Genomic DNA, 26,471 nt, shown 5'->3' with positions numbered 1-26,471 from the left:
GTCAAAGCTCCCTGCTTGTATGCAATTGCGCTGAACCACACCCCTCTCCCCAGAGGCTGCACTGCAGGGCTGTGGGTAGTGGGAGTGGCCTGAGAGAGGGACCCTGTGCCTCCTGCAGCTGTGGCAAGGCTAAGGGGAGGTTAGGACAGATGTCGGAGCAGGAACACACAGGGCAGGTGCCTTAGCATGAGCATGTAAACCAGATTTGACCACGTGCCAGGGAAGGAGACAGTGACTTGGGCAAATGATGTATTTAACACTCTGCATAAGTAATACCATGATGGGGCCAAGATGCATGCACCAGCAGACGGGGGCTGTTGCGTGAGCCTGTTCTACTATGCTGCTTGCTGTGTGTCCTCTCATGGGGGACAAGGCAAACAGTCCCCCCAAAACCCTTTAATCACTAACTTCATTCACCAAGGGGATACCCTACTGAACTAAAACCTCCCCTAGGCCTCACCTCACTGCTATCCCTGGGGGTCAGCTGGCTACATGGGAATTGTGCAAGATACATGCATCCCCCATCTCCATCCCAGGGCAATTGCCCTTTTTAAGTTCTGTCTCTAGAGATTCCACCTCTCCAGGGACGTCCTACTGGTGGGGTCATGCAGTATCTGACCTTTTCTGACCAGTTTATTTCACTTTGCTTAATTTGAAGATTCATCCATGCTGTAGCATATGTCAGAATTTCCTCCCATGCTTTTCCCCCCCTTAACTCAGCAGTTCACCTTGCTTAGAACATCAGAGTCTTTGGTCCCACCCTGACCTATTCAACCTCATCAGGGGCTGAGTCAAGCATAGGTCTGCTCAAGAAGCACAGGCCTTGACCTTGGCAGTCGTGGTTGCAATACAATAGGTCTCCTTCCCTGGCAATGAATTTTTAAAACCCACACAGGAAAAAAATTCCAGAGGACAACTGCTTCCAAAATAAACCATAGTGGCTGGCATGAAAATCCTGGCTCACAGAAAGTTTTCCTAACTCCCTTTTACCTTTCCAGAATACAGTGCTGTGAGATGGGTTATTGTCAGGGCCACGTCTCTTAATTCTCATATTCTGCAGAGTGCACCTCTTTTTAAGGTGCTGGTCTGTTTTATTTCATGGTTGCTCCCTGCAAAATGTGCATATAAGTGCCCAAGTCCCACATCAGAGTGCCTGGGTTCAATTCCCAGAGCCAGCTCCTGACTCCAGCCTCCCACTATTGCAGACCCCAGGAGGCAGTGGAGATGGCTCAGGTAAATGGGATCCTGCCATCCACATGAGAGACCTGTATTGCACTCTGGCTCCCTCCTTCAACCTTTTGAGAACTGTGGGCATTTGCAAAGTGAACCAGTGCATGGAAGAGCTCTGATTTGCAAAGTGAACCAGTGCATGGAAGAGCTCTGATTTGCAAAGTGAACCAGTGCATGGAAGAGCTCTGTCTGTGTCTGTCTACTTCTCAAACATACATTTTTTGGAAGACTCTCTGAGCCTGCTTCTAAAATAAACCTTATGCGTACCTTTTAAGAGCAAACACATTTCTCAGAAGCCTTGTGGTCTACAGGGCAAAAGGGTAGCAGGTGGACAGAAGCACGCTGTGTGCACATAAGAACTGGCAGGAATATGACCACTAAGATGTAAATGCGCCACACTACAAACCCTCAGTTTGCTGAGCTGCAGAGATGTGGGATGGACATAACCATCTTCAGTGCTCATGGAAATCCTGTAGCTAGGTTTAGCACCCCCATTTTACAGGTGGAAAACCTGGGACTGAGAACTTAAGTCACAAGTAGCAGATTCGAGCTTGGGATGAGGGACCCCCCTTGGTCAGCACCCTCTCCTCTTGTGAGCCACAGAGCACACCTGAACCCTGCCCATCTCCAGAACAGCGGATCAACTCTCCTTCTCTGCCAGCCAGCCATCCTCTCTCCTCCCTGGTGCCTCCCCATACCTCTTGGCGCTGTGATTGACCCCTCATCCCTCTTCAGACAGGCCTGTGTTTCCTGTGTTCTAGGGAAGTCGCTGCTAGTCCACAGGCACACACAAGCTGGGCACACAGGAGAGGTCTAGCCCTCCCTCAGAGTATGATCAGGACAGTCACTGGCCTTTCTGAGAATGGAAGGGGGTCACACCTGCCTTCCCCATTACTACCCTTGGCCCTGGGGTCTTTGTGCCCTGGGAGCCCAGGCTAGCTCGAGGCCAGGCTGCTCACTGATTTGTAGTCACACACAGGCCTCTATGACCTGCTTAGCAGTGTGCCAGCCTCCAGCAGGACAACTTCTCCTGCCATGCCCCTGCCTGGTCACCCCTAAGTTTTCTCTGGCTCCCAGCCCTGGAAGGCTCTCCTCCCTTCCCCTTGCTCTCCAACCTGCAGTGTGAAGTTTCCTGTCTATCTTCTGCCCCAGGGCTCCAGGTCTTTCTGGAGGTTTGGTGTCATTAGCCATGGTGGTAGCACTGAGGGTGGCTGCCCAGGGTGTCCACCCCTCCTTCCAAGGTGGCATGAAATGCAGCCCTATCCAACCAGAACCCCTGTCCCTTGGCACAGGTCAGGTTCAAGGATGGGCAAGCATGTGACCCAAGCTGGGCCCATCACACTCTGTCCTCAGGAACTTTCTGGATAGGGAAGTAATTTGGAATTTCAAAGGAGGTCATCGTTGGCCATCACCCCTTTGCTGGTACATGGCCCTGAATTCAACACCCCCTCATGTCCCTAATCCCCCTAGCCTTACTATATGTGAGGCAGTAAAATATCTTCTTATCTAATAGTGGATTTCTGGCATTTCTAAAACAAAATATTTATTTGCAAGACAGGGTGAAAGAAAACGAGAGAACTTCCTTCCACTGGTTCACTCTCCAAATGGCTGCAACAGCCAGGGTTGGGCCAGCCAAAGCTGGGAACTTGCAACTCATCTGCGTATCTCATGTGGGTGGCAGGGACCCAAGCACTTGACCCATTTTCCACTCCCCTCCCAGGCACAATTAGCAGGTGTCACAAGCAACAGCTTAACTTGCTGTGCCACAAAACCAGGTTTTTTGTTTTTGTTTTACATAAAGTGAACAGTGCAACATAAACTGAAGTGCAACAGTCCAGCAGCATTTGGCACATTCCTAGCATTGTATGATCATCACCACCCCCTGTCTACAGACACGAAACTGCACCAGTGAACAGGAGCTCCCTTGCAGGAGTTGGTGGAATACCTGAAGCCTTCTAGACAAAAGAGGTTTATTTAGCTCTCATCCTGGAGGCTCAAGAACCCACATCCAGTGAAGCCCTTCCTGCTGCTGGCAAATCCTAAAGTGGAACAGAATAGCACCTGGCGAGACGCAGAGACACGTGCATATGCTGTGTGTCTTCTGGCCTCTCTCCCTTTTTGTATGAAAGCACCTGGCTTCAATGGAGAGGGACTCTATCCTTATGATCCTACTTACCTGTCGACAGCCTCACCTAAGATTAAGTTCCTGCCTGTCAACTGCAATCCTTGAACCCTGAACCCCACATTAAAGCCACAGCGCCCGGCTCCCATCCCTCTCACTGTGCAAAATACAATGACTGCCTCCCCGGTGGTTCCAGAGCGCCATCCCTCCCCAGCACTCATCTTAAAGCCCAGTCTCCCCTGAGCCTCCAGGCCAACTCCTTGCAGGAAGTCTGGCGCAAGGTCACAGCTCCTTGGCCCCCACATAACCAGCACAGCTTTGATAGCTCCATTCCCAGTTTCCCCAGTCTTCTCAGCCCTCTGCGGAGTCACCATGAACAACCTGTCCGCTGCACACTAGGCCTTCTCCTGCTGCCTTCTCCCACTTCTACAATAACCCGGCTCCAATGCTACCTCCTACACCACCACTTCCATAGCAGCATCTCTACTCCTTGGCAAGTTTCCTGTAGTAACCCACTTCTCATCAATCCAGTGACAGAGCCGAAGCTGGGTAGCTTTACCAAAAAGGGGGGCTTATGTAGTGCTCAGCTTCAGAGTTCAGGGGCCCACATGGAGAGCTGACCTTGCTGATGGAGTCCTGAGGCAGCACAGGACATGACAGGACAAGAATGGGAGCACACAGGTGTCCGTCTCTTCTGATCTACCTCTTCTCATGATGCCCCAAGGACTCCATCACGGAGGGCTCCAGCCTGGTAACCACCCCTCAAAGGACCACCTCTAGCAAGAGGAAGTCTCCTGTCCCCTAATACTGCACAAAATATTACACTTTCCATCTGGTCAATAAGAAGCTGGACTCTATGCTTGGTATATGTTTGCAAGGAAAGAATCTTGATTGAATTTGAACTGTAATACTGCATCAAGGTGGAGGAATCCACCAGGGGGGAGGGGCATGGGGAAGGGTGGGGGGATTCCCAGAGCCTATGAAACTGTCACATAATGCAAAATAATTAATAAAAAATATATATATATAAAAAATATTACACTTTCACACAGACTCTGGTTGGGGGCACGCTCACAACCCAGCAGGACCACAGCACCCCCTGCTGGTAACTACCACTTTCCTGTCCCTGCACAGTTCTGACTCCTCAGGACCCCTCACATCCGTGGACTCTTAAGATCCATGGACTCTCAAGATATTCTTTTGGAGACTGGCTTATTTGATTTGCAACACTGCCCTCCAGGTTCCCGTATTGTAGGATGTGCTGGAATCCCCTTCTTTAGGCTGGTTATGATTACATCGGGTGGCTATACTACAGTCTATTCATCCGGTCACTCTCTGCTGGACATTGGGGTGGCTTCTGAGACTAATGCTGGAATGCACAAAGGTAGCTGGGTTTTTTTATGTCCCAACATTACACTATTATATTAAATCCGCAGCTCCCAGGGTAAAGTGAAGTTATGAACATAGTCAACGGGGGCTCCGGAGACATTGGTCTCAGTCGCTGTAAGGGTTCTTGGGGGGGCCAATGCTGTGGCATGGTAGCCTAATCTTCAGCCTGTGCTGCCAGCATCCCATATAGGCACCAGCCTGTGTCTTGGCTGCTCCACTTCCCATCCAGCTCCCTGCTGGGAAAGTAGTGGAGATTGACGCAAGTCCATAGGCTCGGCACCCATGTGGGAAACCCGAAAGAAGCTCCTGGTGGCTTCAGATCAGCTTAGCTCTGGCCGTTGTTGCCAAGTGGGGGGTGAACTGATGGATGGAAGATCTTTCTGTCTTTCCTTTTCTCTGTAACTCTGCCTTTCCAATACAAATAAAATAAACCTAAAAAAAAAAAGTCCTATGTCTTAAGCCATCTCCTGTGGCTGTAACAAGGTGCCTGCAGCTGGGTCCTTCATTTGAAGAATAGAGGCTCCGGCAGCTCCAGGTTTGGGGGCTGAAGAGGCACAAAGCGACATCCCTGCCTGCTCAGCATCTAGTGAGGGCCTCAGGGTTGGAGCGAGCGTGTGAGAGGAAGTGGACATGGCAAGACACGAAGTAGCAGGCAGAGAGGAGCCAGGGTCCCGGCTTAAAAGAGCCTCTTCTCACAAGGACTCCCTCTGTCTGGGAGAAAGAAAGGCTGAACCCCTTCCCATGCGGTGGACCGACCCGCCTCCCACTCAGCCCTGCCTCTCCAGGGTTCCAGAGCTCACAGCCGACACCTGGGGCACAAAGCCTCCAGCAGGAAGCCCTTTGAATGACAAGCCATATTTGAACACAGCGCCTTGGTGCCTCAGTTTGAACCACCCCCTTACCCCAGGGTGAGTTTGGCTGTAATCATTTATCGCCTGTGCTACTCCAAACACACCTCTAAATTTATCTTTTTTTTCTGATGGGTAGATTTGCTTTTGTCCCACAGTGATCATATCCATGATATTATAGTTTTGGTCCATTACTTATAAAACTTTCATGTACACATAAATATATAAGACGGGTTGCAATTTAAGAGGTTTTTCCATGTACCAAGTTCCCTTATTGGATCATGAGGCCATACTTAACATGACTTGGTAAATACTGATTAGAACTGATTGCAATTTGAAAATGAGAACACTAAACTTCATTTACATATCAAATATATGTAAATTGCTCATACTTTTGTGCCCAGCAGTTCCCTCCAATTTTTAGTTGTTTGAAGCTCAGAGGAATCTTAACAGTAGGTCCCACTGTAGAATAATAATTTGACAGACAAGCAACTGCAAGGAAAAGTCCCTTGATTCAGATCATGCAAGTAAACAGGCTGATTCAGAATTCAAACCCTGGCAGTTGACTTTTTTTATTATTATTATTTTTTAAGATTTACTTTTATTGGAAAGTCAGATATACAGAGAGGAGGAGAGACAAAGAGGAAGATCTTCTGTCCATTGATTCACTCCCCAAGAGGCCGCAACGGCTAGAACTAAGCCAATCTGAAGCCAGCAGCCCAGATCCTCTTTCGGATCTCCCACGTGGGTGCAGGGTCCCAAGGCTTTGGGCCGTCCTCGACTGCTTTCCCAGGCCACAAGCAGGGAGCCGGATGGGAAGCAGGGCTGCGGGATCAGAGCCGGCACCCATATGGGATCCCAGTGCGTTCAAGGTGAGGACTTAAACTGCTAGGCTAGGCTACCGTGCCAGGCCCAGCAGCTGACTTTTGAAACATTTACTTGACTGTCAGAGTTGGCAGGGGGGAGAGAGAAGCAAAGAGGGAAGGAGATTTTCCATGTGCTGGTTCACTTTCCAGGGCCCCTGGGACTGCTACCCTGGGTCTCCCAGCCAGCCTCGTGTTTTCTAAGGTGAGTCCAGTGGACACCTGCAGGGACGAGCTCGTGAGCAAGTGTAGCCGCTCCTTGGATCCCATTTAGCTTTAAACAATTCTACATTTCAGTTGTGTTCTCTGTTTTCGTGGTGGCCGCCTCCACCCACATGAGTCCTGCCTCTCCTTCAGGAACACAATTTACCTGCTTGCCTTGCCGCCTCAGCTCTGAGACGCAATGAAGCCTGACTTTGCAGACTGTGGGGCCTCTGCCTGTTACAATACAGTGCTGTTTTCTTGTAGCATCCTACACTCTGAGCATGGTTTGGGCTGCTAAGGCCCAAAGCAACAGTTGGGCAGCAGAAGGAGACCCACAGGGACACTGGAGAAGAAGGGAGAGGATCCCAAAGCCTGAGGTCTGGGGGCTTTGTGACATGGCCACACAGCTCACCTGTCTCCCCCCACAGGACTGGGTCTCCTATGCCTCACCCCAGGAATAACCCAGGGGCCAATGTCCCTTCTGGGTGGTCACAGGGACCACAGTGTTATCACAGTTGGTGAGGCACATCAATGCTTGCTCATTGTTCAGGTGAGCAGATGGACCCTGGGACTCTCGGAATTCAGGGCTCCCTGGTGGTGTGTCAACAGCTGGGGAGCAGGCAGGCTTAGGGGACCCTCCTCAAGGCTGGCTTCCCTATCCCTCGCCTCAGCTCCAAGCCCTGCAGGCCTCCAGACATTACCCTGATGCTCGAGACACTGACTGAGCAGTTTCCAACATCAGAACATTTTAAACAACAGTCCTGGTGCAGCCAATGATCATCATCCACAATGCAGAGTACCATGGGAAGATACGAAGAGCCTGTCAGCTTCCTGGGGGAATCCAGGCTCAGTGAAGAAAGGTGTGGTGATAGATTGGCAGTGTCTGTCAGAGCACGAAATGGGGTGTGTGGGCATGTATTTTCCATGTGTGATCCCTCTCCCATGCAATGCACAGGCCTGCCTTACAGCTGGGATGCTGGAATGCTTGGCAGGGGTTTCAGGGAGTGGGGGGCATTCTGCTCCATGACTCTCCACAGCCACAACTGGACTGAGCAAAGTGGAAACACTCTCTGAGGCCCAGAATCCCACTCTTTGCAAGTCGTGCTCATTCAGGACCCTGGTTTATAATTCCACCCTACTTTGCCGGGATGGGAGGTGGCAGGGCTAACATTGCCCTAGAGCACTCTGCTTGAGTTGTCACCGGGTCACCATGTGTGTACTCCTAGGTCCCAACAGCAGTTGCTTGCTGAGGGTTGCTGTCTACAGGGGATTGTACATGGCACTGGGCTGGTATGTGAGGTCCTGGGAGGCAGCAGGAATGGGAAGAGAAGGGGCAAGCCCTCTGGCAGCTTAGGGAACATCTGTCTGTGCACTCGTCCTGGGTCCCCCACTGTCAGGGAAGGGCTGAGATGTACACACAGGATGAACGTGGTGATGGGCAGGGGACGTCTGACAGGAACAAGGCAAGCAGCAGCAATCAGCAGGGTTGAAATTGCATGGCGTGGGTTTCATGTCGGTCTGCTCACCCCCATCCCAGCCTCTCCTCCTTTGCATCTAGACATTGCTTGATGTCTCCCAGAAAGGGAGCCCACCCTGCCTTCCCACGAAAGCCCCCGGCTGAGCAGTTCTCACCACCAGGTCCTCTTCTCTTTCTAGTACCTCCTTCCCATGGCCCCAGTCCTGGTGGGGGCTGGCTCCCAACCCCCACAAGCCTCTGGGCAGTGCAGCCCATAAGGGGACCCTCGGCCGCAGCTGAGTCTGTCCTGCAGCCCTGACTCTGCTACCCAGGGAATCCCCTCAGAGTCAGTAGGGCCAGGCCAGGGAGGTGGAGGGTTAAGACTGCATGTGATTCCAGCCCCTGCCTGCCTCCTGTCCCCAATCATTTTGTGACAATGCAGTCCAGGCCCCAAGGAACTTTAAAATACAGAGAGAAAGGAAAATGCAACACAACTTGTTGGGGTTCAAAACACAACACCAAGAGCAATGTTAATAAATACACATTGACAGGTCTGGATGTCCAAGGCACAAGTGCATGTGGGCCAGGCTGGCACCTGCAAGGCTGAGAGCACACTCCAGCATCCAGGGGCAGGGGCAGGGCAAGGGAGGAGACAGCACCTGAGGAGCCCCAGCACCTTTGGGCTCCAAGGGGACTGCAGGCCAGGGGCCTACTGCTCCTTGGGCTCCGAGGCCCCTCCAGCACCCAGTAAGGAGTTGGGTGATCCCTCCATGCCCTGGGGGGGGGGGTACCCTGGGATCTGGGTCACTTTCTGAGATCCCATAAATCTGTAGCTGTTACCTTTCCCTGGCAGGTAGGCAGCTGAGCCCCGCTGAGGCCCTAAGCACCAGGAGTCAGTAGGTCCTTCCCACCTTGGTCATGGGGCAGAGACAGGCGTTGACCTTGAGCCCTCAGCCCTGGAGTACCACATGCCTGTGGCCTAGCTCAGGCCAGGTGGGGAGGAGGCCCTGACTCCAGCAAGAGTGGGGATTGGCAGGGAGCATGTGCCGAGAGGCCCTGCTTGAACCCACCCATCTCCTCAGTGCCCAGTCATGCCCAATCACCTGCCAGACCTGTCCCTTTTGTTCCCTAGAGTAAGGAGCAAGTGGCTATCCTGGACCAGCCAGGGGCCCAGCACCAGTATGGAGCCCCCATCAGCACCCTGGGCTGATAAAGCCTTGGGGGACAGGGTGTCCTGAACCTCCTCCTGTAGAACATCCCTTGACAGGCCTGCCTGTAAGTTGGAGTCACCAGAAGGATGTCAAGGAACACCTACAGGCAGGACACAGCCACCAGGGTTGCCTTGTCCGCCAACAGCTGGGCCTGAGAGGAGCTTACCTCTTGAGCCACCCTGGTCTGGCAGTAAGGATGGCACTGGCCCCTAGCCTTGGCCTGTCCTGTGTGCAGGCTCTTCCCAACTCGGAGACCCCTGCTTTACCTTCTTGGCCTCCACAGGGGTCCCTGCAAGCTCCAGAGAAGTGGTCAGCTTCAGGCATGGCCTGGCCCAGCTCTGCAGAGGGGCAGCTGCTGGCCCGGTAAGGCCCCGCCCCCGCCAGGCCACTTGTGAGGTATCTTGGGTTTGAACTTTCCCTGATCTTTCTTTCCCTCCCACCCCCGTTACCAGCAACCAGCGTCATGGCCCCGCAGGACAATAAAGTGGCAAATAACTTAAAAAGGAAAGTCTGTGCTTGCCCCTCCCTGCTGTATGTGCCCTGAGCCAGGGGTTAGTGGGGGGGTGGCACAGCATGTAAACATGACTGGCAGGCTGGGCAAGGTTGGGCTCAGGTCACCAAGGAGGTAGGAAGAAGGCTGGCGTCCCCTTGTGTCGGCACCTCCCCTGGCTGCCCGGTATCCTCAGAGGCTGGCAAAGGTGCCGGGGTCCAGCCCCGAGGCTGTCCCTGCGTGGTGGAATGGCTCAGCTTCTGGGGGACAGGGTGATGTTGGCTCACTGCAGAGCTGGTGTGCGGAGGTCCTGGGAGTTTTGCGGGTGGATCAAACTGATGGCTGGCTGCTCCCGCTGGGCCCCCAGTAGGCACCACTGCAGCATCTGGGAAGGGGCTCCCAGGAGTGGAGAAGGAGGGCAGTGAGGCCAGACTGGGGTCTGGGCTGGTGTCTTGGGCCGAGTCCTCCGTAGAACAGGCCTCACAGCACAAGCGGCGGTAGCCGGGGACGGAGCAGTAGCGCTTGAGCACTTGCATCTGGCAGAAGATGGACCTGTCCCCCACGCAGGGCTCTGCTGCATGTAGCACAAGAACCATTAGCAGCCATACTTCCCTCTAACCTGCCTTCCAGCATTCTCCCTGCAACCCACGTCCACCTGTGCAGCAGCCTCACCCAGAGACTCGCTGTGAAATACACCTTGCTCCTTCTTAGGCCTCAGAAGCAAAAGTTCTGGCCTTGGGGCCCAAAACTGCATTTTAATAAAACCCGTTGGGTGATCCCAATAGGAAGGCCCAAGGCCAGTGGTGGACCCTGGAATCCTCAGGGAGCTTTACAAACAGCAGATGCAGCCTCTGCGCTGAGAGACTAGGCCACCTAGGGTGTGGCCAACACATGGAACGGTTGCAGTTTTGCAACTCAGCCTAAAGACTGGATGCCAGCAGGAGCCCTCATCTCTCCTGGAGGGCCCCAAAGGCCTTGACCCACCCCGTAGAGCTGTTGCCACCCATGTGACAGCCAGGTGGAATACCTGCTACCCAGTCGGCCCCTGTGTAATCTGCAATCAGGCTCAAGGACTTACTGTACTAACTTGCATCACTTAAATAGCACCTACCAGTGCTTATGGGCTGAGTCCAGGTTGCTCTCTGCAGACTGAAAGTAAAGGCTAAAAGGCAGAGCCTTGCTTTCTATTCAGTTTTGCAAACGAGAGGAAGGGATAAAGGGAGTGAGGGAAAAGGGGCAGGTATGTGTGGTTGCAGGTTTAGAGCAGATGGGGGGTGGGAAACAGAAGGCCAGTAGCCGCCAGATGGCGCTAGAATTCTGTGTCCAGAATCTTTCCCTTGCAGCAGGAAAAGAACACGTTGGGCCTGAGGCCCAGTACAGCCTCAGAGACTCAGCGAGGCCAGAAAGGCCTTGGAACCTTTTACAGATGAGATCACTAAGCTCCAAGAGGCTGGAATGATTGCATTAGGGCCCCACAGCCAAGGGGTCCTTTAACCAGAGGTCAGGATCTCTGATCACTGCTCGTCTTGCCAGACCCCAGGAGGGTGAGCAAGGGAAGGAAAGGCAGGACCTAGAGAAGGGACACAGAACACAGAGCACCACACCCTGAGGTGCTCAGGAGGTCTCTGTCCAGGGCTGGACCAATGGAAGGCTGGGAGTGTGGGCTGACAGACATCTGCTCCCAAGACGCAGAGCCTGCAGCCTCTCAGCTGCCTGGGGCAGCCTGAGCAGCTCTGCCTCACAATCCAGAACCTTAGGATCAGCAGAAGCCACACTGTATGTCCCTGACAGCACACTTGGAGCAGCACCTGGGGCATCACTATCACCACTCAGGGCGCTGTTTCTACAACAAACAAGAAATGCCTTCTTGTTGATTCAGATCAGATGCAGCTACCCACTTGGGAAACACACCATCAGCACCGTGGAGGTGCAGATATGGGGTCACAGATCAGAACAGCATGGTCCTTCCTTCTCATCTGGGGACTCCGAGGCTCAGCTGGGTGTGTCCTGCAGCATGGCCCTTGCCGAGGACCCCTGGGATTGGGGCAGAGGTGGGGAGAGGCACAGTCTGCACTTACTCGCTGATATCTCATCCATGGGGAGTTGGGAACCCGTGTGCGACATCCACTGCCCCTCTGCAGCCAGGGGCTCCCGGAGGTCAGCCCTCACCATGGAGTCCTGGAGAGTTCCTAAGAGTAGCCAGAAAAACAGCTGTAGCACAGCCCAGCGCCCTGCCCCTGCAGGTTCTGAACCCACAGATATAACCACCCATGCATCAGGAACGTTGGGGAAGAACTACGCCTGCGCTGAACTAATGCAGCCTGGTCTTTGTTCTCATTCCTACTGCAATGCTAAACGACAACTGCTCACACAGCACATGTCGGTCAGGAGTTACAGGGGACTGGAGATGACTTAGAGTTCCCCAGGAAAGTGCATAGAGCTTGTATGCAGACACAGACTATGCTACTGATATGAGGGGCCGGCACACCCACAGACTCAGGCAGCCACACAGGTAGCAAGCAGTCCTGGCACCAACCCCTGAGGACACCCAAGGGCTGCCTGGGTCTGGCATTTCCAAGGGGGCAAGATGCAAGGCTGGGCTAAGTTTTGTGGGGTAGACCAGAAGAGCTGGGCATGGCCTCCTGTCCCACCTGTCCCATGGGGCTCACCTTCGCAGGGGGGCAGGCTGCAGACTTGGACGGTGTCCGGTTTATCTGCCTCACACTGTCCGACGCTATTGGCGCTGGCCCGGCACACCACCTGCCGCTGCTGGATACCCTTCCCACAGGTGACGGAGCACTGCCAGGGGTACGGGATAGGGTAAGGTTATGGTAGCCATGAGGGAGAGACAGAGGACAGGCCAGTGAGCTCCTGGGCCAGCACATGCGAAGGCAGAGCCTACACCAAGTATGAAACCACACCTCCACTGGCCCAGAGGGACACACAAGGACAGTCCTTAAGTAGCCCCAGCAGGACCCCATTCCAGGGCCAAGAGCTACTGCTCCTGCTCAAACTCCCTGGTTTATAGTGGCTTTGGAAGGAAACCTCCTGAACCCCCCTGCAGCTGCCATGCCCGCATCCACAGTGCCTGTTCCATGCCTGTCTTCTTGGAGACTCCATGGCTCCCATGGGTCCAGTGCACCTGGTCTGAGGCACCACACGGCAAGCCTGAACCAGGCCCTCTCCTTAAGGACATCTCAACAGGGTGCACGAGGCTGCCTCACCGCACACTAATTTTGGAGACCAGACAGCTGGGCACGGGGGCTTCTAGCTGGGACATTCAGGGGCCCCATATCAGCCTACAGAGCAGGTTCCCTAGCGCCTTCTTCCCTGAGAAGGGAATGGAGTGGACTCTGCCACACACAGCCTGTCCCTTGGCCTGTGGCACACCTTACTCTAAGCTGGCTCCTGAGTGGGGACTGAAGGTTGCCCCACATGCCCAGTAGGTACTGCTAACTGCCTGCATCAGGAAGAACCTGGGACAGACAACATCCTGGGACAACATCCTAGGCACAGCAGCACGGCATCAGGCAGCCTGGCCCACCAGGATGAGCCTTGACAGTGGAGACTGGCATTGGATGGCTCTGTTGCTCTCAGGGGGGATACCCTTTCCATCCACCCCTTCATCTCACAGGGAAATGCTATCCTATTGGAAGTGCCCTTTTTACACCTTGTGCTGTTTGCACCCCCAAGTCCTAGATGGCATCTTTGCTGACAGGCATGGCTCAAGTGACTCCAGCTCCAAGCTAGTGGCAGGACACACACACCATGGCAGCGTTCTCCAATCCCCAAGAGACAAACACCTCAGCTGTTTCCTAACGGCTGCTAGAACAATTGGCAGCATCATGCTTCCCTCCCTGAGCAAATGAGGATTTAAAAATTGGGATAAATTCTCCCTCACCACATTGATTGTAATCACACAGGCACGTTAGACTCAATGGGGAATGCAGGCCCATGTGCTCCACCATCACCACTGCCCTCATCTCTACAGCTTTCTCTTCATCTCAAAGAAGAACTCCATACCCATCAGAGATCCCGCTCCCCAGGCCTCCTTCTGGCCACCTCTAATTTATTTTTTATTCCTGAATGTGACTCTTCAAGGGGCCTCATGTGAATGAAATTCTACACAAGGGGGTAACACCGTGGTATAGATTAATTCTCCACTTGCAGTACCAGCATCCCATATGGACACCAGTTCAAGTCCTGACTGTTCTACTTTCCATCAAACTCGCTGCTTGAAAAAGTAGTGGAGGACAGATCCAACACTTTGGACCCTGCACCCATGTGGGAGACCACAAAGAAGCTCCTGGCTCCCAGCTTTGGACCAGCTCAGCTTTGGCCACTGTGACCATTTGGGGAGTGAATCAGTAGACAGAAGACCTCTCTCTTTCTGTCTCTCCCCCTCTTTAACTCTTTCACATAAAATTTAACAAAACTTGGGGGAGGGGAAGGAATCCTACAGGATCAGTCTGACTTATTCCACTTAGCACGGCATCTTCAAGGTCCACATCAGGTGAGTGGAAAGACTTCCCCGGAGCCACCATGGGGGCCTGCCCTGCAAACACCTGCAAGTCCCAGCAACCTCAGTACCGGCTCCCCTTCTCCGCCATGACCTCCTCGAAACGAATCTCCCACACAGCTGCCAAAGGATTTCCTAAACCCTGCAAAACCCTTCCATTGCTCTTCAGGCAGATTGAAACTCCTGACACAGCCCAGCCACCCTGGCCCCCTGCCTTACAGTCTCATAGCCCCTACTCATCCAGTTCCACTGGAGCTTCCTTTAGGTGTTTGGAATGTTCTAATCCTGTTGCTGCCTCCATCTCTTCCTTTGCTTTATTGCTCAACTGGAACATCACAACCTCCGAGAGGCCCTCCATGATCACATGGCCCTGACTGTTCCCTACCATCAGGAACTACCCCTGCAACTGGTTCACTTGTCTGCTAGTCTCTCTCGCTGGACTGTGGGCTCCATGAGGATAGGAATCAGGTCTCTCTGATGCTGTGCTGAAGGCCTGGCATGTAACTAACACTCAGCAAGCACTTCTTGAATGCAAGAAAGTGCATGAGCTTCCCCCTCTGGGAATGAGACAGTAGCACACACCTCCTAGAGCTGTGTAAAGCTTCAGGGACATAGCACAGAGCCACAGCCCAGTTGTCCATGGAAGCGCTTTGGCTAGGTCTTGAGGAAAAGCAGAGTAGATGTGGGGAGAGAGATTAAGCTAGAAAGTCTGTGCCCGCAAGGAACATCACAGAACCTTGCAGATTCTACTCCCACCTCACCCCTACAGCCTCACCTGCTCCCCGACCCCTCCTACCTTCAGAGAACAATTAACTCACCTGGGACCAGGCTCCTGTCCGCCACTGTGCTGGGCAGGGCACCCGCAGGCAGGGCCGCCGGGCCTCAGGCCGATCGCCAGAGCAGGCCTTGGCTAGCATGACCTCATAGGTACCATTGGAGACCTCCAGCAGGCACTGCACCTTCCGAGCCTGCAGTCCCTGCTTCCCACAACTCCGGCTGCAGGTGCTCCACTCTCCCGTCACCCACCTGAAGACACACAGCAGGGGAGCCAGAATGGAGGAGACACTTTCTCCCAGAGTCACTTCCCACCCCCAGAATAGTTGCAGATAACAGAGTGGGGAGTGAGTGGGCTTGGCCTTCAAAATGCTCCTGGTCCTGCCTGGCCAGTGCAGGGTGGGGGTGGAGGGCTTGAGGAGTCATTGCTCTCTTTCCCTGCCAGCCCTCATCTGAATGCAGGTGCAGGGTATGTGTGACCACCAGCAGGCTGCAGGCCTCACCGCCTCAGCCATCCAGTCTGCACATCAGACTGCTCGTTGGAAGAGTCACAGGGCACAACTATTCCGATGGGAGTCAGGACAGACACCCCCTCTTCCTGTCCCCCACCCCCAGCTTCCTGGGGCATTTTCTAATTAAGCTGAACTTCCAACAGAATCAGCCTCTTCATTTGAAAAACCCAAATCACAAGCTGGGGTGACAGTGACCTGCCGGGACCTTAGGCAGGACTACTAAGCCTGCATGCTCTGTGATCATTAACTGTGGGCGGCAAGCAGGCTGAGTGACAGCAAAGGAATGAGTGCAAGTTAAGCAGGAAAGGCTGTGGTGTCGCTGCTGTCCTGGGCAGCACAGGGGCTGGGCACAGTGAGACCACAGCTAAGACTGCTGTTGACCTAGCTGCCGCCCTAGTCCCAGACCTCATCTGGCCCTAGGGCCCCCCCAGCTGGAAGGAGCAGGAGCAGCTGTCCGTCAGGGGTTCCTGTCACACAGTGAGGATCCCAAAGGAAGCAGGAGGTTGGGCCAGTCACCATCAGCCCTGCCTGGGGTGCTGGGGATACTGGAAGGAGCTTCAGGAGGCCTTAGGGCTGGCTGACTGTGAATGCTCCACAAGTCACAGCTCTCTCCTCTACTCAGAGTAATGCCAAGAACACAAATTAGTGTTCAAAAGCACCATGTCTTCAGGCAAGGGAGGCCCACTCCATGGCTCTTAGACCAAGGCTAGGGCTAGCCGGTGGGCTGTGTCCCTGGACCCCTGACGGCTGAGCAGAGGACCCAGAGCGAGGAAGCATGGAATATACTTCCCCTAGAGGACCTCCATCCTTACATCACCCAGTGCTGAGTCCCCAGACTGGCCCTTGGTCTCCCAGGGAGGCCTGGAGGAGCAGATGAGTGGAAGCTGCTTCCTTCTTCCAGGAGTGTGAGTTACTACTCCAGAGCTCCCCCACCCCAGGAGAACAAGTGGGCAGGAAGGGCGGGTGCCAGCTGCAGGAGGCCTGGCAGGAGCACTCACGTGGGCTGCACACAGGGCTGCTGGCTGCAGCGTCGGCGGATGGGCTTGGGCTTCTTCCTGTGTTCACACAAGTGCTGCTGCACCATCTGGTGGTCCCGTCGGCGGCGACAGCCATACTTGGTGAACTGGATACCTGCAGCGTGAAGCAGGCTGCTGTGGGTCCGGGGTGGCTAGCACCACTGCCCTGCTCAGGGCCTTGGGGGATAACACCTAGGGGAGGGCTTTGAGAGCCAATCCCACTTCCATCTGTGCCTTTGCACAGCCATCATCAAAGCACCTTCCTTTATCCACCCCAGGTGCACCTGTCCTGGTGCAGTGTTTCTCCCGCATTCAGTGTTCTTAGAGGAAGCAGCCTAGCCAGGACACTGCTCTAGCAGTCTCCCCTAGCCCCAAGCCACATCTCAAAGGCCCTGCCCAGAGCCATCTTCCACTTCCCAGAAATCTCCATGAGAAGGCAGAGGCATGAAGAGGACCACATCAAATGAGGACATCGGCCCCTTCCCATCACTCCTGGCTCCTCTCCTTTCCACAGACCCTCGGGTGCTGCCCACCCCCCCCCCGGGGTGCTGGATGGTCAGGGGAAATGGTACCTCCTCCGCAGGTCTTGGTGCAGGGGGACCAGCTCTTGAGTGCCCACTCGTAGGTGTCTGTCTCCTCCAGAAGCACATTGTTGCTCCCGATCTGGGGCAGCAGGTCCTCATGGATGACATACTTGTATGTCAGGCTGCTGCGGGGGCCACCCTCCACCAGGGGGAGCGCCTGAGAGGAGACAGGAAAGAGATGGGCGTGCAGTCAGAGCAAAACAGGTGCAGCCAGGATGGCCTGGGGCAGTGGGGGTGAGCAGGTCGATTCAGCTTAAGCCCCCAAGGGGTGCCACACATGCATCTGAGCAGACAGCAGCCTGTGCGTGGTAACGCCACAGCTCTGACCATGCGCCTCCTTGCACTCACACTGCCCAGCCTCTAGAAGGTGGTCAGCAGGCAGCGACTGGATACAAGGTCATCACCAGATACGTGGTTTGCAATAGTTCTTCCCACTCTGCAAGTGGGCTGCTCAGTTGCTTGATAATGACCTTGGATGCACAGGCACTGGCACTTTTGATGGAGTCTATTTTTTTTTCCATTAGCATTTTGCTAATGCTTTTGGCGTTCTCTCTCTGAGTCCCAGGTCATAAAAACTTATGCCCTCTGCTTTGTTTCTTCTAAGACATCTATGGTTTTAGCTTTGAGATTTAGATCTTTGCTCTATTATGAAATTGGTGGTGGGGGTGGTATCCACCTTTATGCTCCTGCCTTTACTTCTGTCCCAGCACCTTTGTTCATTTCCCAATGAAATCAGCAGGCCATGGACAGAGGGGTGACCAATGAACAAGTGAGTGGAAAATCCGTACAAGATTAAATAAATATGTAGTCACTAGTGGGTCAGAAAGCTTTGTCTTACAGATCCTGCCACACTGGTGAATGTAACACCAGGAACACAGCAGGACTCCCTGCCACCAGCCAGAGTCAAGGGCTAGTGGATGGGGCACCTCATAATTTGGACTATTGTGAGCTGACAATCCCTGCTCCACAATGCCTGGCCCACAGAGATGGGAGGCAGCACTCCATGGGTCAGCTATAATAAAGAGCCCTGGACTTGCTGCTGATCATGCCATGGCGCAGCTTGATGCTGGCTGGCGGCAGGGGTGGCAGGATGGCAGGGGAGCTAGCCCTACCAGGCCACCATCTCCCACCCCATAGGGAGGTGCACAAACTTCCTGGGGGGCAGCAAGCAGGCCGCCTTTCCTCCCCCACCAGCTTAGAAGCACACATTGGAAGCTAAACCCTGGTCTTGTCCCAGCTGCTGCAGACCTGCGGAGGGCATACTGCACTAGGCCTGTGTTGGCTCAGCAGAGACAGTTGAGGGATTCAGGAAAGGGAACAGGAGGACAGCTGGAGGCACCACAGGCAGCGGGACTCACCAGGACAGCGATGGCTTCGGGCAGGGGCCCGCTGGTCTTGAGGCTTTCCTTGGCATCTTGCACTGAGTGTTCCCATTCCAGGCCCAGTGCGGTGAAAGTCCGATTTGGGTTTGGGGTCGTTTTGTCCTTGGGGTTGAGGATGAAGTTTCCTGTCACCTGGTTCTTTATCGCTGGCCAAGAGAGGCAGGGGAGAGGTCACAGATTCCTATTTGTCTCCACACGGGGTCAGTGAATGTACTGTTTAAGGCCTTCACAGAGAGCCCCTTGGGGTTCCCTATCTATCTCCAGTGTCCTGTTTAGGCAGACTGCTAACACACTGCCCTACCACACACACACACACACACACACACACACACACACCACTCCCTGACTCCACGGCCCTTCCTTCCCTTCCTCTGACCACAGTTGTTGCTCAGTACAATCCCACCCACCCCCACTCCAAGAAGTTTTAGTGAACATAACAGGCTAGCAGGGCCTCTGTGACATGTCAAGGTGACATTGTAGCTCACCTGCCCCCAGCTGTGAGGATTTGAACACAGACACTTGTGGGAGAACCTAACCACAACCTAACATATAAGGAGCTACCTGCTGTCCACTGCCAGCCAGCATCCTGTTTCCAAACATACCCATAGCTTGGTAATTAAGGTTTGGTTCACAGGTCATAGGGGCAGTGCCATGGGTTTTCAGCATCTCCCACCATCACTAGAAGACGCTCATTATCCCCAAAGGAAAGCCAGCCATTACTCGTTGGCAGACCTGCCTACCTCCTCCTGCAGCCATGGGCCCCCTCCTCCCTCCATGGAGCTAGTTACTCCTCTCTGTCCAAACTGGCCTTTGTCATGCATTTTCACTGTTTGGACTGCCCACTTAGTGTCATCAGACAAAACACAAAACCAGCTCCCACATGGCTGCTCTTCATTCAAATTTGTGACTGGCTTGGAGATTCTAACTTTGCAATCTGCCCGCCCTTCTCAGTTGTGTAACTGCTATCTATCAAGGGTAGCTAACTCATGGTGACTCTGTCCATATATCACAGTAATGCAAAAATGGCCCTCCTCTGCCTGCATATGTGCCCCTCTTCACCAGGACCACCCTTTCTCCCACCAAGAAGTCGTCTGTTTTCTATCCCTTGAGTCTGGACAGGGCCATGTAACTTGAGCCAATCGGACCTTAGCAGACATATTGCAAGACACCTTAGAATCCTGGTCCTCTGCCCAAGAATCAAACTTGTGAGTTTCTCTTGCCCTCTCTTCCCCAAGTCCGAGGGCAGAGCTGGGGCCCGGCCACACCTCCTCACCTCCTAGCACTCACCAATGCATTGTGGGGGGGCCTTCTCCAGCCCTTCAATCAGGATGTGCCTGGCGCCCGCCGGGATCTGCACTAGCTTGAGAGCTGCCGCAGCAAGGAAGACCCAAAGAGCAGTAAGTGCCCTAGACCATGGCTCCCCTCCCCTCCCCTCCCCAGGAACCCAGAAAACCCCATATGATCCCCACACTCTCCAGACCTTTGTGTACACATTTGTGACATGGGGAGGCAGTCTTCCCGACTAAGGTCCAAGCAGGATCGAAGGAGCCCCTACAGCTTCAATGGCCCCGGAAACCCCCAAGGGCCACTGTGGGTGTGGGAGCTATACTGCGGCTGGCTTTCTAGACCTCACCTTTTCTCCCCTTTGCTCTTCTGTCTCTCCCCCTCCTTCCACAGCCTTCAGCCACCAGAGGTATTTAGCTGGGCTGCTTCATGAGGACCCCACATGGCTGTCCTGAGCCAGGGCCTGGAAACAAGCCTTGCTCAGGGTCACCAAGCCTCCCCCATCTCAATGAAAGGCAAGGCCAAGCTCTCATGCTCCCCCAAAGAGAAACAGTTCAGGACTGATATCTGGTCCTGTCCCAAAGAAAGTCTGGTCAGACTAGAGAAGGGGAGGCTTTCAAAATAGAGCTACCGCAGACTTAAAGAGAAAAAGGGTGACAAAGCAGAGATGGACAGTCCAGCCTTGGCCACAACTTCTGGCCTGTCTGACCCCTGACTCCCAACCACGGCCCCAGGACACAAAAAATGACTGAGTTCTTGGCACCACACACAGCCTGGCAGGAAAATGCTTCTCAAGCAGCTGCAAGACCTCACACTGGACAGCAGTGTGCCCGGAAGCTGGGGTGACCCTCACGTAGCTTCCAGCTCAGCAGCCCCAGGGGCTTTGGAGGGCATCTCCTGGCTCCCAACCTGCACGAGGGTGCACATATCAGTCCCTGTGCCATCTCCACTCACCTGCCTGCTTGGAGGCCTTGCCCAGTGTTCCCTTCACAGTCTTGCAATGTGAGTTGTCACCACCACAGACTCCGCATTTATCATCTGTTTTCATGGACCCCACCTCCTTGTCACAGCCGACAGGCTAAGGTCAAGAAGAGAGGTCACCAGGAGAAGGCTCCTCCCAATTCACCAGCCCACCAGCCCACCAGCCCACCAGCCCCCAGGCCAGCAGCCCCTGGCTGCAGACCCCAGGCACACATCCCTGGGCAAGTGTAGATGCAAAGTGATCATAACCTGTGTGCAGAGGATGGGTGGAGGATGGGTGGGTGAGGTGATGTTGATCTTCTCAGGGAGAAGGAGGGGTCAGTAGGGGTGGGTACACTCACCACACACTCGCCGCGGGCACAGACGCTGTAGGGGTCCCGGTAGCTGCAGCGAGTGCCATCATGCACTACCTGGTTCATGAACACCACATCCCCCGTGTCCTCTGACTGGCAGATCAGCTCACACTTCTGGTCATCTGTGGGGATACAGACTGTGCTGAGCCCCCAGCTAGCTCAAAGTGGGCTGGCTCTGGAGTGACACTGGCACCAGGGTCAGCTGGGACCTCTGGAGGTGGTCCAGGTGTGGGGCTTAAAATTCTTGCTGAGCAAGGGCAGGCCTTTGGAACAGCAGTAAAGTGCAAGCCCTCCCCATCCCATGTCTGAATCCTAGCTCTACTTCCAATCCAGGCTTCCTGACGATGTAGATAGCTGACTGCAGTGCAAGTTCTTGGGTTCCTGCCACCCGCACAGGAGATCCAGACTGGGTTCTGTGCTCCTGGCTTTGACCTGACCTAGCCCTGGCTATTGTGGCATGAATCAACAGATGCAAGATTGGTCGATTTCTTTCTTCTCTTTGCTTTCAAATAAGTCATCAATAAAAATTATTTTAAAAACAAAATTTCTGCTGTCCAGTTAAAGATCAGCCCTGGGACCTTGACCAAATTTATCTGGCCACTTAGAGCCTCAGCTCTCCATTGTCACTGTACAAAATTGGGAAAATGGCACTTCCGTTATTAAAACCAAGTGATGAAATACTAACAATAGTAAGCTGACATTTTGTGAATGCTTACCACAAACCAGGTATTTCTGAAACCTTTACAAACTTTGCTATACAGGTTTAAATACATTGTATGCATGAATTCATTTCACCGTCTTAGTATCCCAAGGAGGTAGGCTCTTTTAGCATAAGAGAGGATAAAACAGAGGACCACAGAGGTTAGGGAACTTTCTCAGGGCCACACAGCCACGTGGTGAGAGGCTCTGGCATGATGCTAACCCGAGCAGGGGCTGAAATCCATGCTAACCTCCATAACACTTCCCCCGGCAGGCGCATGTGAACATCAGAGGCTGCATGATAGTTGGGCAAAGTAGTCCAGTGGTCTATATATGCATTTGTTTAGGGGAGGGGAAGACATCCTTGCTGGCTCCAACAGCAAAATGTTTCCTATCTGGGCTGTGGATGTCCTAAAAAGGAGGCTCCAGACAACGCATAAACACTTGCTGTGCTGCTTAGAAAATGCGAGGTTGGGGGCTTGGCTAATTTCCTGGAATTTATCTCAAAGTCCTGGGAAAAACCTCAAGTCCAGCTGCCCATGGCTGTGCTGCGGCTGCTGGTTGGGCTTCTGAATGGAGCTGGAAGTACACCCCACCCACAGCCGACTCCTAAGGAACCTGCTTGGCTCCAAGGACAACCTGGCAATGTCTTGCCTCCAGCACTCACCCCGTGCCTCCATAAGTTACATGCTCAGGAACCACATTGCCCATAGCATGTGCACCCAACCCTCTAGAATACAGTGACATCAGGACTGGGGCCCCAAGGACCTGGGCAACCATGGTGGAGGCAGACAACAGTGATGAGGAAGTACTGAGCTGCCTGGAGTGGGAGGAAAGGACAACCCTGGCACCAGCAGGCTTCAGGTCCCTTCCAATGTAAAAAATGCAGGTATTCCAGACATAAGCTGGGGAGTCAGGTCCTGCGGCCATCCCAGGCTTGGCGGAAGAAATGGGGGGGAGGTGCTCTGTGGGCTGCCCCTGAGCTGGGCAGGAGGCAAGAAGACGACACCCATATGCCAAAGGACCCAAGAGGGCTGCAGGCAGCTGGGCTCTGGGCTTTTCCCAGGACTTTCAGATTAATTCCAGGAAGTGGATGAAATCCCCAGCCTTGCGTTTTCTAAGAAGCCTGGCCAGTATTTATATGTGGTCTGGAACCTCCTTTTTAGGACATCAGTGTTTTCCCGGGACAGATGTCTGAAAGGCACCCAACTCCAACAGCTAGCATGCCTGCCAGCCTCCATTGCACCTATGGGGGAAGGACTTTGCCCTAAGACACTTCCCTTGCACCAGCCAGAAAACCAGGTAGACATATCACAGGGGACCTTGATGGGGCAGTGATCTCAGGGATCAGAAAGCCAGCTGATGGTAATGCCTGATGGTAATGTTGCACCTCTACTGTCCCTGTGGCTTCCCTGTCAGGTTCAAGACTGAGAGCACACAGCAGTGGCAGACATCCAGAAACGTGAAGGGGGTGGGCAGCGAGGTCCACTCACCATCTTCGGGCTCGTAGGGGATCCAGCTGTGCTTGGCGTTCTTGTGGATGTAGTAGGAGTTGCGTTTGGCACACTGCTGGGCCCTGAAGTCTTCGTAGGGTCCTGGGCACTCCTCACTGTTGCAGATCTGGTACTCGAACATGGGCCCTGGGCACGAGTGGCCTTCATGAGCTGGACTGGGAAGGCACAGAGAGAGCCAGTGACCTTGCTGGGTGAGAAAGCCAGTGAAGGCCAGGTTTCCCACACAACCACCACAAGCAGCTCAGCATCAGAAGGGGTTTCCACTAACTCCTAAGCTACAGAGTGACCCACAGTGAGTCAGGGGATGGGGAGCTGCTAAGCTCAGAGCCCCATGGGTCCCACTTCCTCCCTGACTGCTACAGCCTCCAGGCACAGGTGCCACTGCAAGAAACAGACAGACCAACCTGGGTCTCACTAATCCCCGCAGTTGGCTGGAAACCTAACCATACTCATCTTCGCAGATTCCCGCATTTCCTACACAGGGCTGGCATGTGGCACATGGTCCACAAATAACCCCAGCACTCATAGTCAGCCCCTGCCACTAATGTCATCATCACCCATTTGGTACAAGAAACTTGGATTTGAAATCCAAAGTGCTGACTTTCAAGCTCTGATCATGCTACTTTGGCCAAGCCCCTGCTTTATTTCCCCTGGAAAAAAGGGATCGCATTATAGACTTTCTATTGTGCCTGTGAAGAATACAAAAAGAGAGTTTAAAGCTATCTTCATTCCCTTTCCTTGAAACCAAGAGGATTGGGTGCATAAGGGCCAGTACCTTGCTTATAGATGAGCAACCACATGGGCTTTAGGCACCCAAGGGTTCGCTCACCTAGCCAGGGACAATGCCAAATGTATTGAATCAGTGCTGAAAGCACACACAGTATCTGACTTCAGCCTCATAAATCAAGGGCTACAACTGCAAAGCCTAGTATGTGGTAGCTTCGCTCCAGGGTCTAACTCTTGGCTGTGACTATGTGGTGGTTTATTAAGGTGAGCAGCAGTGGGCCTTGCATCACTCTGGCTCTTGTATCCCCAACAGCTGGAAGTCACAGGGACACCAGTCCCTTTGGGCTCCCATGTGTAAAAGTCAATACAGACCGCTTCAGCAGGAAGGGGGCTTCTCACCCTGGAGGTGAGAGAGAAGCTTAGGAGTGACCACCTCCGAGGATGCTGATCAGCCTGCCTTTCTGCAGCACCCCTCAGACTGCCTGCTGCTGGCAGACTTGGTGAGGCCCTCTCCCCCAGAGGTTCCCAGGGCCAGCTGACTCACATGGCAGCCTCAGCCAGTCCCCAACTCTTCGGAGGCCATCCTTAGCAGGCTGCACCAGCTTAGGAGATAGCATGGGGAATTCTGGGGCTCAGAAGTTCCAGAACCATGGAGTAGGGGAGATGGGTGAAAGGGAAGACAAGGGACACCTCGCCTGGAATGCACCTGGGGAATTCAGGATCCGCATTCCTTTAGAATTCATCTCCTGCTCTGGGGAAAAATGCAGCACCCTGGCTCCACTGTGTCCTCAGCTCTCAGCACGAGGGTCCTCTGCCCTGCCCACCACAGCGAGGCACACTCACGGGGGGTTGTCACAGCTCCGGCTGCGGGATCGTACCCCGCCCCCGCATGACCGCGAGCAGGACCCGAAGCTGGTCCAGGAACTCCAGCTTCCATCCTCACTGTACATCAGCTCCTGTGTCTTCCAGACACAATAACCTTTGAAGCACCACTGTGAGGAATAAAAGGCATGAGGTCACCCCAAGCCATGGCAGCAGGGCCGACTGCAGCAGAGCCTGCCACAGAGCATGCTGCAGCGGGTACACTGTGCAGCCCAAGAGCACCACGGGGGAGCCTGGAAAAGGGAATGGTATCAGCCTGAGCCTGGAATGATACCTCTACCAAGAGCACAATGCCCCGTTGAGGTGGGGCAGTGCCTTGGGGCTGGGCTCACAGCAATCATCTCCCTCATATTCTGGAGTCTCCCCAGCACTGCCCCTGACTCTGACCTGACTCTAGCTCCAGACTAGCCCAGGTCAGGGGTGAGGTGGGATGAAAGATGCTTGGTCAGGACTCAGCAGGGTCAGAAAAGTTCCACCAATGACCCAAGGTCACCAAGCAGTGACCAAGGTCAGGGACAGCATGAGACAACTGTGACACCTGCCAGAAGGAGGTCAGACACCCACATGTGCCTGAGGACAAATGCACCAGGAAAAAGATTAAGGGGTAGTATGGGGGTTGGGAAGAAAACATCTATGTGTGGGAGGATCAGAAACAGCATGGCATGGGCAGGGAGGGAGGGAGGAAGACCCTGGTATCTGCCCTTCATCTCCTCTCCCTGTGTGACCCCATCAAGGCTCTTAAGCTGTTTGAGCCCCTCCATTCATCTGTGAAGTGTGTGTGGACATCATGCCAACAGGCTGCCAGCCTTCAAGGCCAAGTGGAGGAGTTCCCAGGAAGACCCCACGCATTCCACTAGAACCCTGGCTACCCTCCCCATTGCCTCCCACCCCTCATCTTCATATTCACCTATGGTGGGAAGGAAGCAAGGGGTCCCCAGAACTGCACCCCAGAAACTACAGTACCTTTCCTGGAGCACATTGGGTGCCATCCAGCGGGGGCCCCTTCTTGGTTTTGCAGAAGTGTGGGTTGTCTGGGTGGGAACACCACAGCTGCTTGCAGGGATCCAAGAGCATAAACTGTGTGGTGAGGAGACAGGATCACCAGGCAGGACTGGCTCAGTTCCACCCTTCTGTCCATGGGCCAAGGGGCAAGGAAGGGGGTGCTGTGTTTCAGGAACTGGGGTGCAGAAGGCAAGCAGAAGCTCACATAGCCTCAGGCTCAACACCACCCAAACCACCAGAGACCTCTGGGGTCCTGTTGCCTCCTCAGAGAAGAGAGCCCACACACAGGACATATCTCTCACCCCCAACCTCTCCTTGGGTCTCCTTCCCTGCCCTCCAGAAGCCACTTTGCCATTGGAATGGGATCAGGATTTGAGGTTCCACAGAGGACTGGGTCCTGTGCACATGGGAGCATCGCAGAGCCCCCAAC

The 26,471-nt window shown here is 54.0% G+C and overlaps 1 protein-coding gene across 2 annotated transcripts in view; it reads right to left on the bottom strand.

Moving 5' to 3' along the window:
- Positions 1-8,468: 8,468 nt before the first annotated feature.
- ADAMTS14 (ADAM metallopeptidase with thrombospondin type 1 motif 14) overlaps positions 8,469-26,471 on the bottom strand; it is a 61,716-nt gene continuing 43,713 nt past the window's right edge. For both annotated transcript variants that reach the window (XM_058671492.1, XM_058671493.1), the window contains exons 10-22: positions 26,003-26,116; positions 25,001-25,149; positions 23,411-23,586; positions 21,207-21,340; positions 20,839-20,962; positions 19,888-19,968; positions 18,577-18,746; positions 17,207-17,375; positions 16,617-16,749; positions 15,151-15,358; positions 12,483-12,612; positions 11,892-12,002; positions 8,469-10,387 (exon numbers count right to left, since the gene is read on the bottom strand). In XM_058671492.1, the coding sequence (XP_058527475.1) occupies positions 9,933-10,387; positions 11,892-12,002; positions 12,483-12,612; positions 15,151-15,358; positions 16,617-16,749; positions 17,207-17,375; positions 18,577-18,746; positions 19,888-19,968; positions 20,839-20,962; positions 21,207-21,340; positions 23,411-23,586; positions 25,001-25,149; positions 26,003-26,116 (2,154 nt within the window). In that variant the 3' untranslated portion in view covers positions 8,469-9,932. The remainder of the gene's footprint in view (positions 10,388-11,891; positions 12,003-12,482; positions 12,613-15,150; positions 15,359-16,616; positions 16,750-17,206; positions 17,376-18,576; positions 18,747-19,887; positions 19,969-20,838; positions 20,963-21,206; positions 21,341-23,410; positions 23,587-25,000; positions 25,150-26,002; positions 26,117-26,471) is intronic.

This window comes from Ochotona princeps, chromosome 13, assembly GCF_030435755.1.
Source record: "Ochotona princeps isolate mOchPri1 chromosome 13, mOchPri1.hap1, whole genome shotgun sequence".
NCBI classification, from domain to species: Eukaryota; Metazoa; Chordata; class Mammalia; order Lagomorpha; family Ochotonidae; genus Ochotona; species Ochotona princeps.
This window is presented reverse-complemented; position numbering and strand designations above follow the sequence as displayed.